The 14,869-nt window shown below is 43.2% G+C and overlaps 1 protein-coding gene across 6 annotated transcripts in view; it reads left to right on the forward strand.

Moving 5' to 3' along the window:
• LOC143283773 (bridge-like lipid transfer protein family member 1) overlaps window positions 1–14,869 on the forward strand; it is a 103,073-nt gene that overhangs the window by 29,583 nt on the left and 58,621 nt on the right. For all 6 annotated transcript variants that reach the window (XM_076590119.1, XM_076590123.1, XM_076590120.1 and 3 more), the window contains exons 25-35: window positions 160–878; window positions 1,306–1,486; window positions 3,547–4,111; window positions 4,627–4,988; window positions 5,360–5,518; window positions 6,692–6,811; window positions 9,965–10,270; window positions 11,337–11,738; window positions 12,405–12,816; window positions 13,478–13,627; window positions 14,483–14,576. In XM_076590119.1, coding sequence (XP_076446234.1) covers window positions 160–878; window positions 1,306–1,486; window positions 3,547–4,111; window positions 4,627–4,988; window positions 5,360–5,518; window positions 6,692–6,811; window positions 9,965–10,270; window positions 11,337–11,738; window positions 12,405–12,816; window positions 13,478–13,627; window positions 14,483–14,576 — 3,470 coding nt within the window. The remainder of the gene's footprint in view (window positions 1–159; window positions 879–1,305; window positions 1,487–3,546; window positions 4,112–4,626; window positions 4,989–5,359; window positions 5,519–6,691; window positions 6,812–9,964; window positions 10,271–11,336; window positions 11,739–12,404; window positions 12,817–13,477; window positions 13,628–14,482; window positions 14,577–14,869) is intronic.

Here is a 14,869-nt window from a genome sequence, read left to right on the forward strand (position 1 = left end):
ACTATGGGATGAGATAGTAAACATGTACAATGGCATGAGATGGTGAACTTGTATAAATTATGGAATGAGATAGTAAACATGTATAGACTATGACAGTCAGCAGGTGTGGACACATTATAGCATGAGGGCAGAGTTCTGACTCAGCGCTGACTGTTGCAGGACAAGGAGATGACGGAAGTCAGCCGTGAGGAAAACGTGGGCACCCTGCATATCGCCCGCATCCACCTGCAGCTGAGGCGACTGCTTAAGCACAGCAACTTCAGTGACAACATCATCCTGACTGCCATCCCCGACCACCGCTCCAGCGTCCTCTTCACCTTCTCCTACGACAACGCCAGCACCCTCTCCTCCAGCGCCTCCTCTCAGCAGCCTGGGTCACCACGGCGACGGCTGTCCCGACAGTCAAGCCGGGACTGGCGTGACGACCCACTGCTGTCATCCATTGGCTTCATCATGATGGAGTGTGGGCTGGAAGATGTGTCCATCACCGCCGTGCGACGTCTTGGGTACAAAGACTCTGAGGAGGCACAGATGGAGGAGAAGCTGGACGGGCTGGAGAAGGTCCTGACTGACCTCCAGAGCTCGGCCAAGGAGGAGATGGAGGAGCAGGCGGAGAGCACGTCCAGTCCAACGGACGAACCAGTGCCTCTCAGCTCCCCCTCCGCCCGCCAGAGCACGGCTTCTCTGTCATCGTCATGGGACTCCACGGGGTCACTGCGCCCCTCGGACACTCTGGATGTGAAAACCGCGGCTGTGCGTCCGGTCCCCCAGCCTCTCAAAGGAGATGCCTCAACGGGGATCTTGAAGCTCAAAACAGTCTGGTTCCACTTTGCAGCACCTCCTCCCATTTCTATCAAGAAGAAAGTGGATTTCACCAGGTGAGTGTTTTCTTCAGTGTGACGTCTTTTCACGTCTTGTGATTTTAGATGGAAAAAAAATCTGGATATACATGAACAAGAACTAAATACAGTGCATTTTGTGCATGTAAAATGAATTTAACAGCAACAGTAGTTGACCCTGGCAAAATTCTGTGAAGAAAAAAACAACACTTCGATAGGATGACAAATACACTTGCAGACAGGAAAAAAAGCAAAAGGAAAAAAAGGGGTGATGCTGCACTGTGGTGGCACGCTCTCCTATAGGAGACCAACATGAATTTCACAAAAAGATATCTGTTGATGGAAACCCACATGAATGATGAATCCTTCACATTCTCTATCTCTGTCTCAATGTGTGTGTCTCTCTCTGTCTCTATCTTTCACTCTCTCTCTCTATTTGTTCATTTATTTACTGTTTTTTTCCTAGGTTGGACTGGAATTTGCTGAGCACAGCCACCCCAGCCATCAATGCGTGGATGAATCCGTCGGACCGCCTGATGACGTCTGTGAGACAGCTGGTGCGTGTGCTCAGCATGAGGACCTGCTCTGTCATTGCCTGCATGATGACCGAGGCCCTTGATGTTCAGGGCATCCATGTCTCTTACAAGGTACGGCAGTACACTAAAGGAAATTTGTTATATAGGTTTTTTTTCTCAAGGCTTGATCAGCGTGTTGGGTTTATGCAAAGATCAGGCATCTGTTCCGGCATGATGACTGAAGCCCTTGATGTTCAGGGCATCCTTGTCTTGTACAAGGTATGGCAGTACACTTTGGGAAATTTGTTGGTTTTTATGTCAAGGCTTGTACAGCGTGTTTTTCAAAGATCAGGCATCTGCTTTCCTTTTTTTCTTGACAGCAGATGTGTCGGCTTCACTGTTACCCCAACAGCATCAGCAGATGTCAAAGGATAGGTGAAGGTGTTGTGTATATGGATCAGTCTGCACACTTTGACACCTTCTTGAAACTTAAAACTGAAATGTGTACGTTTTGCTTGTTGTCAAGTTGGTTTTCTGCTACTCCAGGGTATCCATGTCTCTTTCAAGGTACTTATGTATCTTGGTGAAGTTTTGTTCATGCATGTTTGTTTGTTGTCATGGTTGGTTGTCTGCTTACATCTGGTTTATTGATTTTTTTTTTTTTAACAGAAAGTTATCAAAGTTTGATTCTGACTGTAAAAGAAAGGAAGAAAGTTGTTGAAGAAGAAAGAAAGGCGGAAGAAAAAAAATGGTATAATCATAAGAAATAAAGAATACTAAAAGACATACAAACAGAGAAGATAAGAACAACACACTCACATACTTTTTAAAAAATAAGAAGGTAAGAAATTTAGAAGCTAGACCTTTTCTTTTTGTTTTTCACAGATTAGTGGCAGCCTTCCACGTTTACTCAAAACAAGGATCACCATTTTTGACTCACTTGTGTAAACAAAGTGAGTCTGTGTTTTAACCCAGTGTTAAGTTGTCTGTGTGTATGTGTGTCTGTGTGTGTGTGTGTGTCCATGATAACATTTGAACATTGCCATTTTCTCTGGAAATACTTTGTCTGCCAATACCAAATTTAACTCAAACATAGTATGAAAAAACAAATCTTCACAGTCATACCAATAACAGTTTGTAAGTCTCCTGAATTAAGGCATTTTTCTGAATAATTAACGTTTTATTTCATTGAGGTTTGTTCTGAAATCCGAAAATTAAAAAAAACAAACACTTCCCACTGAGTTTGGCCTACTAGAAGGTAGATTGTATTTGAAGATGACATGACCTTGTTTCTCTTGTTCACAGTTAAAAGAAAAGAAATACAAATTCAGGACAGAACACATACAGTGATACTCACTACACCACATATTCTAAAGTGGACACTGAATTAACTGGAATGAATGTAAAAAAAAAATTGAATCAATCATTTCTTTCAGCTCGTTGTAGGCCTCTACTGGTTCATGCAGATCTAGAGATCTACCATATGTTGTGGTGTGCTTGAAGGGATGGCAAAGTCTCCTTTACCGTCAAAATAAAAGAATAATCAAAATATAATAAAACACACAAAAATATGATTTAAACGACGTTATTACATCCGCTACAGTCACATCTGTTTGTTGCAGGAAGAAGAAAATGTCAACATAACTTTAAGTATTAAATTTAGTCAAATAACGTCAGATGCATCACAGCAGTGGGGATACAGTCTGCTTGCTTCGGAACTGAACATGGATGGTTCGATCCTGCTCTTATTTTTTATTTTAAAAATATTTTTTCTCCCAGGTTTATTCTGTGTATCATATTTAATACAGAACACTTTTCATCAATTTTTTAAATCCCTTTTTTGCTCTCCTCATAATTCCTTTACTGGATAAAGTGTGAAGCACAAGTGAGTCTTGAGAGCTTTGCCTTTTTTTTTTGCAGCCCCATTTCCAGGCTGTCTGTATGCTGTTACTCTAACGTAATGTATTTTGAGTCCCTCAAAACACATCCACACCTTGGCTTACTGCCACAGTCCCAGCTAGCAGTCCACTGGGATCTGTCAGTGCTAGGTTGTCATGGGGCCACACACCAAAGCAGACTCTGCACTGCTACTGAGTTCGTATTTGGAAGCTAGACTTATGACTGATTTAGAAACTAGACTGAAAGTGAGTCTGGCCATCACGTAAACTAAACGCCCACTGACGTGTTGACAGAGCAAGTTTGGCAAGCTGTCCAGTCTGTCCAAGACACTGCAGGAGGACCCATCCTGTCAGCTGCTGACCGTTCTGCGCAAGTACCTGCACAAGGAGGGCACCTCACCTGTGGAGCAGGCCGTTGCCTCGGAGACCGTCCCTCAGATCATCACGCTGCAGAAGGGCATCCTGGCCCTGATGAGGCAGTGGAAGAACGTCCTCTACATGCCCAACCTGGCTGAGATCAATTTCAAAGCAAAGAAGAACGTGCGGCCATACAACGTGACCTTCTCTCTGCCGGAGTCGGAGAGCATGGACGGTCTGTGTCTGGATGATGAAGACGGCACAGTGGACAACTTCGATGTGGTGGATGAGAGGATGTCCCTCCTGCAGGCGGAGGGAGGCGCCTTCCACAAAACCCCATCCAATGCCAGCCTGGCCAGCAAGGGCAAGCAGTCTCAGAGCACGGTGGGCAAGGGAGACAATGTGGGGGTAGACGGGATAAGTGTGGAGTCGTCGGTGTCCTTCCGGAACAGGAAGCTGGGGACGCTGTTTTCCCAGCTGGGTGCCAGGGGCAGATCCAAAGGTAGGGTCATGTTTACTTCTTTGTTGTCTCTGTTGACTAAGTATTGGATAGATCCATAATTATGAATGTTGCTTCTCTCTTTCTTCACTAGTGATAGATTCATTATTATAAACATTACTTCTTTGTTGATGAACATTACTTCTCTGTTGCCTTTACTGAGTAGATAGTGATAGATCCATTATTATGAACATTATTTCTCTTTTGTTTCTGTTTAGTAGCTATTGGATAGACCCATTGTTATGAACATTACTTCTCTACTGTTATTGTTTAGTAGCTATTGGATAGATCCATTGTTATGAGCATTACTTCTCTGTTGTCTCTGGTGAGTGGTTAGTCTGGAGACTTTCCAGTGATTAATAGTAAATCATAGTGTTCCAGCGTGTGACCTACGACCGCAAGTATCCAAGACATACCTCACACACGTTTAATTCAACAGACAACTGAGCAGCCGATTCAGTCATGTAACTGAAACAGACAGGCCATTCGTCAGTCATGTTCTCACTGCTGTGTATTAGGAGGAGGAGCGGCCTCATCCTCTGGAGGAGGAGGAGCCGGGGGGTTGGAGTCCCCTGAGCACCGCCCCGTGCCCCCCATCCTCCCCATGGGGGGCAGCAGCAGCGCGGGCTTGCTGCGCAACGACAGCAACCTGAGCTTCACCAGCATGGAGAGCGCGTCCAGCCTGGAGCAGCTGGTGTCCCCTACCCCACCCCACACGCCCCTCAAGGGGTCAGGGGCCAGTGGGGGACCTAAGCCTACCTCCATCCTGAAGAACCGCCAGCAGCAGCAGCAGCAGGAGGATCTTTACCAGTGGATGGCCAAGCAGCAGCAGCAGAAGGACCTGTACCAGTGGATGGCCAAGCAGCAGGAGGGATTCAAGGTGTGTGTGTGTTGTGTGTGTGTGGGGGGGTGTGGGGGTTGAGTATGTGTGTATTTGTATGCGTGGGTGTGTATGGTTGAATGTGGTTAGTCATTTTCTGGCGCGTCTGCGTGTGAACCGGTGATGTTCAGCTCGTTGAGTCTAACTTAACTGATAGAAATGAGCAATACAAATGTCAGTCATAATTCTTTATATTCTTCTTCTTCTTATTATTATTGTTATTGTTGTTTTTGTTGTTATTATTATCAGTAGTAGTAGTATCATTATTGTTGTTGTTGTTGTTGTTCTTCCTCTTATCGTTATGATGATGATTAATATTATTATCACCATTATTATTATTATTGTGTAAATTGTGTGTGTGTGCTGTGCAGCTGCCAGTGGAGGAGGAACTGAAGTACAGCGGGAGAGCCCAGCACCATGACTCATGGATGGGTCTGGGCAGTGCCTGGAGTCAGGACGACTCACGCACTGATCTCACTGAGGAGCAGGCCACAGTGGCCACCTCCATCATGCAGTTGGCAGATGCACAGGTGAATAGGTTAAAGGGTAAAGGTCCCATGGCCTTTTTACGGACATCAGAGCAGTGAAATCATATCCGCTATGTCCAGGGCTTGGCGCTGAAAGGTTCCGTAGCCTTAGATGGCCATAGGGGCAGTGAATTCATATCCACTGTGTCAGGGCTTGGCACAGAAAGGCCCCTTAGCCTTTTAGGCCATTGGGGCAGTGAATTTGTATCCACTGTGTCCAAGGCTTGGCACAGAAAGGGCCCTTAGCCTTTTATGCCATTGGGGCAGTGAATTTGTATCCGCTGTGTCCAAGGCTTGGCACAGAAAGGCCCCTTAGCCTTTTAGGCCATTGGGGCACTGAATTTGTATCCGCTGTGTCCAAGGCTTGGCACATAAAGGCCCCTTAGCCTTGTAGGCCCCTTAGCCTTTTAGGCCCTTGTTGCACTGAATTTGTATCCGCTGTGTCCAAGGCTTGGCACAGAAAGGGCCCTTAGCCTTTTATGCCATTGGGGCAGTGAATTTGTATCTGCTGTGTCCAAGGCTCGGCATAGAAAGGTGGGGCTCAATCTGCTCTGATCATCTCCTTCCTAACCAAAGTCAGGAACCCCAAAACACCTGGATGGAGTGGGGAAATGGAAGTGCCTTTACCAGGAGCTCAACACCTTGCTGAAACAGGACCGGTGAACACTGGATCAGAGGTCCATTGCCTTACCAACTGCCATAGCAAATCCTACAGGTCTTTAAAGAAGCATTCACTAAAAACAAGCAGCACTGAATCACAGCCAAGCAGTCTCCAATGTAAACGTCACACGGACATCTATTGTGACTAAAGAGTAGTAATCCAGTATGTCATCTTGTGTGTGTGTGTGTGTGTGTGTGTGTGTGTGTGTGTGTGTGTGTTTTATAAAAGACATTGTTTTCTTTCAGTTTTTTTAGCTCTATTTGTGATAAGGTTTGTGCCACTTTCTTTTATCTGTGACTTTTGATACCTGTTTTGAAATGGTACTGATGCAACTTTCCTTTTGGTCTGGAGTTTCAGCACCCTTTTTTTTTTTTTTAGTTATGCTTATGTTACTTTCTTTTATTATTGTGTCTGCTTGCATTCTGCCTTCCTTCATTTATGTATTTCCACACATGGATAGTCTGCACAGTTTACTGAATGCTGTATTTTATTCTTTTCCACCCTATTTCATCCAGATCTTGTTCAAGCCTTTTCTGCAAAGTCTGGGTCTTCATGTGGAGAGTGTGCGACCCTCTGCCATGATGAAGAACTTTGGGGGTCACCTGCTGCTGCAAGGCCACCTGGATACACTGAAGGCAAGTGATGTGTCTCAACTGTCATCTTTGTGTGTGTGTGTGTGTGTGTGTGTGTGTGTGTGTCCCAGAATTCTGGACATTTTGTTTTCCATGTTTTAATGATGATAGATGATGATGGGGGTGATGAAAATGCTTCTTTGATGGTCTTTTTAGGTTTGGGACTACTCGACAATGTTATACTCTAAATATACCATGTATCCTAGCATTACTTCTATGATGGTCCTCTTAGGTTTGGGACTACTCGACAATGTTATACTCTAAATATACCATGTATCCTAGCATTAACCAGTCTGAGAGATACAGACATCTGCAGTGGTTGTCAGGAAATTTTAGGAACACAGATACATCTGTGAGGTGGATGACTCTAAACTGTGTGGTTCGTCTTCCTATTTGAGCCCATAGCTCACACAACCCTGGGTAGGAGCTGGCTATGTGCACAGAAAACTCACATTGACCCAGGCTTCAGTCTGCACTGCTAACCACTTCACCGTGGTGGCTTGTCTGAGTTATAGTTTTGGTGCAGCAAGAATTCAGTGTGATAAGCATGGTGAGACAGACAGGGGCCCTTGTAAGCCCTTGGTTTCTCTCAATTGCGAGAAATCGTGGGAGGTGCCCCCACGATTTCTCTCACTTTGGGAGAAGCCATGGGATTGCAAGAAATCATGGTCGTTCCCCTCCCACGTTTTCTCTCAATGTGTGACAAATCGTGGGAAAAAAAAAAAAAATTTCCGTTGTCATTGGAGTTGGTTTCTTGTCTTTTCCCAATGTAAATCTAAGAGAAAAATGAGAGAGATGAAAAGAAAAAAGAGAAAAAGGGGAGCGACGACAACGACGATCATGAAAATTACAGTGGCATTAGCGAAGACATCAACGGTATTGAGACTGCAACACAACTGCTTACTGTATTTCATGTGGGATGGATCACTGCAATGCATCGACCTCAAATTCAACATCGGACTCAATAGCAAGCAATGAAATTCAGGCAGTGTGTAAAACTCCAACAGAAATATGATATGATATACGATATGTTATAATATGATGTAATATAATGTAAAGTAACATAACATGACATAACATGACATGATATAATATAGTATAATATAACATGACTTGAACCAGATCTTTCCTGGATGTTGGGAATAAAATCAGAATGATTCAACTTTATACATAAATGTGACAGCCAAAAATGTGTTTCACTATGCTTTTCCTTCACGTTGGACGTGTGAACAACTGGACTAAATAGTTTTGATCTTTGTTGTGATGCAACCTTTTCTGTCACATTTATTTAGAATGTTCTTCGTTTCATGCTTGCTCATTTGTTCATCTGTTTGTGTCAGCATCCTTTCGCATGCAAGATTGCACTGCAGATAGAATCTCAGTTTCACAGAAGACACTCAGAACATAAAAATATTTTAAAACAGTGAAAGAAGACCAAATCAACCAGCCAAGCAAGCACACATAAGGAAACACAGACACACAGACACAAACACACACACACACACACACACACAGACATACACACACACACACACGCACGCACGCACGGACACTCACTCACTCACTGACATACACATACATTCACACATTTTTTTTAAAGCCAGTACTGTGCCATCACCTTCACCGTCTTTTGTTGATGTCTTCACTAATGCCACTGTCATTATCATGATCATCGTTGTCATTTTCCCCATTTCTCGTTTCTTTTTGTCTCTCTCATATATCTCTTACATTTGCATTGGGAAAAGACAAGAAACCAACTCCAATGATAAAAAGAAATATTTTTGATAAAAATAAGGTGCCCCCCATGATTTCTCGGAATTGAGAGAAAACGTGGGAGGGTGACGACCATGATTTTCTCACAATCCCACGATTTCTCCCAAAGTGAGAAAAATCATGGGATTGCGAGAAATTGTGTGCTTACACCCCCAGATAACAGATCAAGATTTGCCAGTTTTCTGAAACTTACAGTTGATGTAGACTGTGACAGATGATGAAAAACTAAAAGCTGCAGATCACATCATATCATATTTGATGATGAACTGAAATACATTGATTTAGACTATTGCCTTTGTTTTCTCTTTCTCTATGTAACATATGCCAAATCATTGATGATTTTAGTAAAGGGCACCATATATCAGTCCTTTCAAGCTTGGACATGAAACTGAAAAAAACGTTTTTCAACGTTTACATTCTTTGTGACTTTGGCTGAAATAATGATACAGGAACAAATGGGAGGAAAAAACAAGACAGGCATTTCCTTTATTATTTCTTAGTTATTTGAAGTACTGAAGTCTGGGTGATGAATACTGATTTCATGTATTCAGGTCACAATTCACCATGATGTAGCTGAACATGTTGGGTAGGCTATAAACAACAATGTCTGTGGAACACCATTTGGCTTTGGTGGTCAGTACTTCAGTCACCATGCTGCTTGAAAACATAACAAGACCTTGTACACCAGACAGCCAGTTCAGAGTGAAAGGGAAAATCTCGTGCAGTTTCCCACAGATGTCTTCCAGATTCTTTCTTTCTTTGTTGCTTAAAGCCCAGCTGACCACACAGAGCCATATCTTGGCTGAAAAACTGTAAATATCAATTCCATTGAATTTGAAAAACAAAACAAAAAACACCTGGAAAAGAAAATTTGACACAAGTTCTTTCATGTTTATGTAGAGAAAGCTAGAACATGCTTTGACCATTCCTTCCATTTTTGGACAGAGTATTAAGATAAAAACGCACCTGAACTTGAACATACTTGCACTAAGTTATTCAAAGGAAATGCTGTGCATGTGCTTAATTCTGCCTTGTGTGTGTGACTTGTACCAGCATTGTTGCTTTTGTGTGTATATTGAAGATATACATTATGCCTGCTGTATGAATTACCCTGGTCACCTGTCTGTATATTTTTTTATTTTTTCCCTGTGTGTCTATATAAAGAAAGGAATTAAAACAACAAAAAGAACAAAAAAACAACAAAACAGTTTTCCTTCCATTCCGTTGGGTTTTTCAACAGAGGATTAAAATACCTAATCATGAGCATTTTCTTCTTCTTCTTCTCTTCCCTAAACTTTTAGAAGAATCATAGGGCCACACCATACTGAAGAACCCAGTGTCAACATCAATATAACTCTTCAATTTGATAACGATGTCTTCCAGATCCAGATCGCCGAGTCCCAAGCCTCCCCGCACCACAAGGGCAAGGGGAAAGGCAAAGGGAAGCGACACCTGCTGAACATGAACGCGGGCACCCCGGCCTTTGTGTGCGAGGGGTTTGAGGTGGATGTGTCGATGAAGGATGTGGTGGACTTTGGGGAGGAGCAGGACCAGGGAGTGCCCGTGTTCCCCAAGTTTGCCATGCACAAGCTGGAGGCCAAGCCCACCACACTGCAGATCAACCTGATGGTGGAGTGCCAGTCCATCACCCAGCACGTCGACATGGCCCTCCTCAGACTGGTCCACCAGGTACCGCCCCTTCCCTCCATCTGTCGAACACACGAGCATTTTACTCATTCTACCCAGACTGGTCCATCAGGTACCACCCCATCCGTCTGTCTTGAACACATGATCATTTAACTCATTTTACCCAAATTGGTCCATCAAGTACTGTCCCGTCCGTCTTTAACACTTGATCATTTAAGTCATTCTACCCAGACTGGTCCATCAGGTATTGCCCCGTCTGTCTTTAACGTATGATCATTTAACTCATTCTACCCAGACTGGTCTGTCAGGTACCGCACTGTCTGTCTTGAACACATGATCATTTAACTGATTCTGCCCATAGTTGCATACCTGCTACAACTTCTTCGGACCTTCACTACATGAGACCACTGCAGAAAAAGACAGGGTGGTTCACTAAAATGGTGAAAATCGATGGAGAATTGTTGATTCAGTTGGTTGAACAAAGCTTTGTTTTCATGCTTTACAAATCTGTAAATGGTTCATTTTAGAATGCCAACTGCACCAAGCAAGAATACACAAAATCAGAATAAACACAATGATAAGGATGTACAGTCATAAACATACACATTTAAAAAAAAAGAAAAAAGAAAAGATATAAAGAGCATGGATTTTTCATTGAGATGAGAACGATAGAATGGGGGTGCCAGTGTTTCAGCAGCCTTTAAAATTTTTTTTTTTAACCTTTTTATTCAAGATTTTTGGCAACAAAAAGGCATACAAGAAAGAAAAAACAAAGAAAAATACAGATAAAAATTCAGAAGAATACAAACGGAACACTTTTACAAAACTTACCATGTAGTTACATAACCTGTATATCTCATGCGTGTCCACATCTACACGCACTCACACACGCACACACACACACACACACACACAGACATACACACAAACAAAAAATGAAACACACACACACATAAAAAACAACAACAACAACAACAAAATGCATCAAAATCATGCATGCATAATAACCAGTGTGAAAAAAACAACTCAAAAAAACCCCAACCAACCAACCAGCCAAACAAAACACACACACACACACTGACACTGATGATGATGATGACCTGTTCAGGTGCTGACGATGGTGGACAACATCAAAGAAACCCAGGTGGAGCTGAAAGAGCGCCGCTCCTCCATCGACTGGGTTCGAACCCACCGCAAACAGGAGTCCAAAGACTCCACCTCCAGCGCAGACACCCAGCAGTCGGACCTCTCACACACGGAGCGATTGGCGATGGAGCTCATGCACACCGTCAAGGCAGCCCCCAGCCCTGTCCATAGCCCCATCCACGAGAAAATGCCACCAAAGACGCTACCTGCGAAGCCTCACCTGCCGCCTTCGTCGCTGGCCACGAAGCGTCCTGACGCTCTCTCTGTGGGAGGGGGACCCAAGAAGCCCTTGCCTCACCTGCGCTTTGCCAAAGACGCCAAGAAGGTGCCCACTCCCAAAGCTGAGTCAGCAGCTGCTGGGCAGGTAATGGATTGTGTGACATTGTGTGGATCGTTTATTTTCTTTTAAGCTGGTTTTGAGGTTCGTAGTTATGTGCAGTTGGTTAATTCATTTGTGCATTTTTTTGTTTTTTGTGTTTTTGTTGTTCGTTCATCCCTCCAACTAGCTTCTGTCAGTCTATTCATTCATTCGTGGATTTATTTTGGCTTCATTTAGCTGTCTAATAAGTATGGTTTTGTGTATATGCTGGTGGGAATGTTGGTAATAATGATAATAATGATAATGGTTAGAATAATTATAATATTGATGATGATGATGATGATAATGATAACAAGGATAAACAAAACAACAACAACAATAATGTGCTTTTACACAGCACTTACCCTATGGCTCTGAGCACATTTAACACTTGTGATATGAATAAGGTAAAAAAAAAAAAAAAAGAAAAAGAAAAAATAGAAAGATAATTAAATATGCTTAAACAATGTGTACAGTAATCACTGTAGTGTGTCCTGACCATTATTTTATTTCAGTGAAAGGAACAATAGAAGTAAAATGCTAGTTTTGTTTTTATTATTGCTGTTGTTATTATTAGTATGATGATGATGATGACGATGATTATCATTATTATTTTAATTATTATTATTGTTATTATTACTGTTAGTTTTAACAAGTAATCATGGATTTCAGGCTGAAGTGCTGACACCCCCACAGTCCCTGAACCTAAGCGACTCTGTGACCATCGACATGGCCGACACCTCCTCCCCAGCCGTCAACGAGAAAACCATCATTGACGAAATCAAGGAGAGCACCCCGCAATGCTGGCGCCATCTCTACCACCTCCTAGACCTGTATGCCACCATGCCGGAACCGAAAACGGTGATGCGGAAAACGGCAATCTCCAAACCGCTGCCTGTGATCGAGGAGGAGGACGACAAGGAGAGCCTGATGCGAGCGGAGTCAGAGCGACGCGCCATGACGCCGGAGACAGACGTGAGGGCCAGCACTGGGCGCGTGGATCTGGCTGCTGCTGAGGAGTCACAGTTCGGGGATCATCAGCCTTTGGCCAGAACCTCCTTCATCAGGACTCGCTTCAAGCAGAGTGAGTCTGTTTGTGGATTGTCTGGATGTTGGTTGTTCGTAACGAAAACAGGATGAAGTGTGAGTATATAGTTATATATGTGTATATATATATATATATATATATAGAGAGAGAGAGAGAGAGAGAGAGAGAGAAGAATAGGAAAAGCACCATCTGCTAGGGCGAAGTGGTTAGTGTTGTGGACTGATGACTGGGAGGATGTGGTTTCGATCCCCATCAGAGGTGGGGTTTTACAGCCCCTACCCAGAGCTGAGGGTGCCATGGACTTGACTGGAAAGACTGGGACCACACAGTTGAGGGTCTTCCACTTAACGGAGTTTGGAGTGTTGCTCAGATTTCCGGACTAACACTGCATGTGTCTTATCTCTAGGTGTGGTTGACGCCAGGATATATTAGGAGAGTACAGCTTTCTCAATTGGCACAAACCTAAATGTACCTGCACAGTAGTGTCTTCATTCATATTCATCAAAATATTTGAAAGAAAATGTCCCAAATTCTGGGGCACCAAAAAACAAAAAAAACCCAACCCCGGAAACTGAATAATTTTATTATTATAGCAGTAGTTAAAACAGGGATTAAAGGATCTTCATTGTAGATGTACTGGTGATTGTCTAATCCCCTCATCTGTGACAAATCAGCAATACTGGTACCACTCTTTCAGGCATCTACATTGGGGAGAGTGTGCCCCTGGTGGTGTTTGGTATTGCCAAGATCCAGAAGGTGCAGATGCTGGCCGAACTGAGTGGGCTGAAACTGGAAGCTGAGCTGAGGAAAGTCCACGCCACTGGCACCTATAAGAAGAAAGTGAAAGGTAAGAGCTTTATAAAGTTGATTTTTTTGTCTTTTGGCACAGTTATTCTTGTGGACCCAGCATTTGTAGAAAGTGTCGATCTGTTATTATCATTATGATACTCTGTATAGTGCCTATCTTCGGTCTGAGACAAACTGTAAGTGCAAATTCTAAAAGCAAACTTGCAGCTGTCAGGCACTCTTTTGTTTTGCTACAGAACACCTTGTGATTGTCACAGGCTGTGCAGGCCTGTTTAGCATTTGAATAATAAAATATAGGAAGGAGAGACAGCCAAGTCCTTGTGTTTTAGAATCTGAGTACATATATCCAGTTTTAGTTCAGATTCCATGAGGAAGACTGTGATCTCACAGTCAAGTGCCTTCAGAATAATTTGGTAAACTCATCACATACTGGATAGCATTCCCACACAGACCAGAGGAATGTGTTAGTCGTAACACATGTGTGTCTTTGAGAACATTGCTCTGATTTCCTGACCAATGCATACATTTTAAGGACACTGTCACAGGGAACACCTCCAGCATTGTGGCACCTCCAAAGCAGCAAGCTTGAGGCTGAGGCCAGTGACAGAATCGGTTGGCATGTAATCACAAGAGCAGTCAGCAGCTTGGAGGATGACCACCGAAGCAAACTCACCAGTGCCAGAGAGAGGAGGAAGGCTGAAGCTCAGATCCTGACTGCTGCAGCTTTTATGTGTCCCCACCGTCCTCGAGTGTGAGGTTCATACATTGGAGTCATGAGGCACACCTGAACCCACCAGAATTAACGATTGTTTTGTAAGCTAATCTTCATTGCCTTTGACAGACCACCACATGTCTGTAAATTTACTGATTTGTTTTTTGCTTTGTTTTTCCCCAGGTTTCTTGCACAGAAAGTCATCAGACTCGTCGTTCACAGCACATGTGGGGCACACGATGATCATGCTGCTGGAAGGGGTGCCGCCAGGAATGCAGTCAGTAGTTTCTCTGTGTTCATTTTGTATTGATCAGACCATGAGCTTTTAGAATATGTTGCTTTGTATCCTGTTTATTATATATGCAGTATTTTTTCATCTGTAATAGTAGGTAGTGTTAGGCACCCCAAATAGTGATTTAGAATTTTTTTTTTTTTTTATACTTTCTTGGATTATCCATGATTTGGAGTGAATGCCATTTCCAGTTGCTGTTAAAGTCGTGCGATCAAAATCAAAATGATACTGATACAGAGGTTGCCAGAAATGGGGAATTTAAGATCCTGTCAAATCGT

This window comes from Babylonia areolata, chromosome 7 (assembly GCF_041734735.1).
Source record: "Babylonia areolata isolate BAREFJ2019XMU chromosome 7, ASM4173473v1, whole genome shotgun sequence".
NCBI classification, from domain to species: domain Eukaryota; kingdom Metazoa; phylum Mollusca; class Gastropoda; order Neogastropoda; family Buccinidae; genus Babylonia; species Babylonia areolata.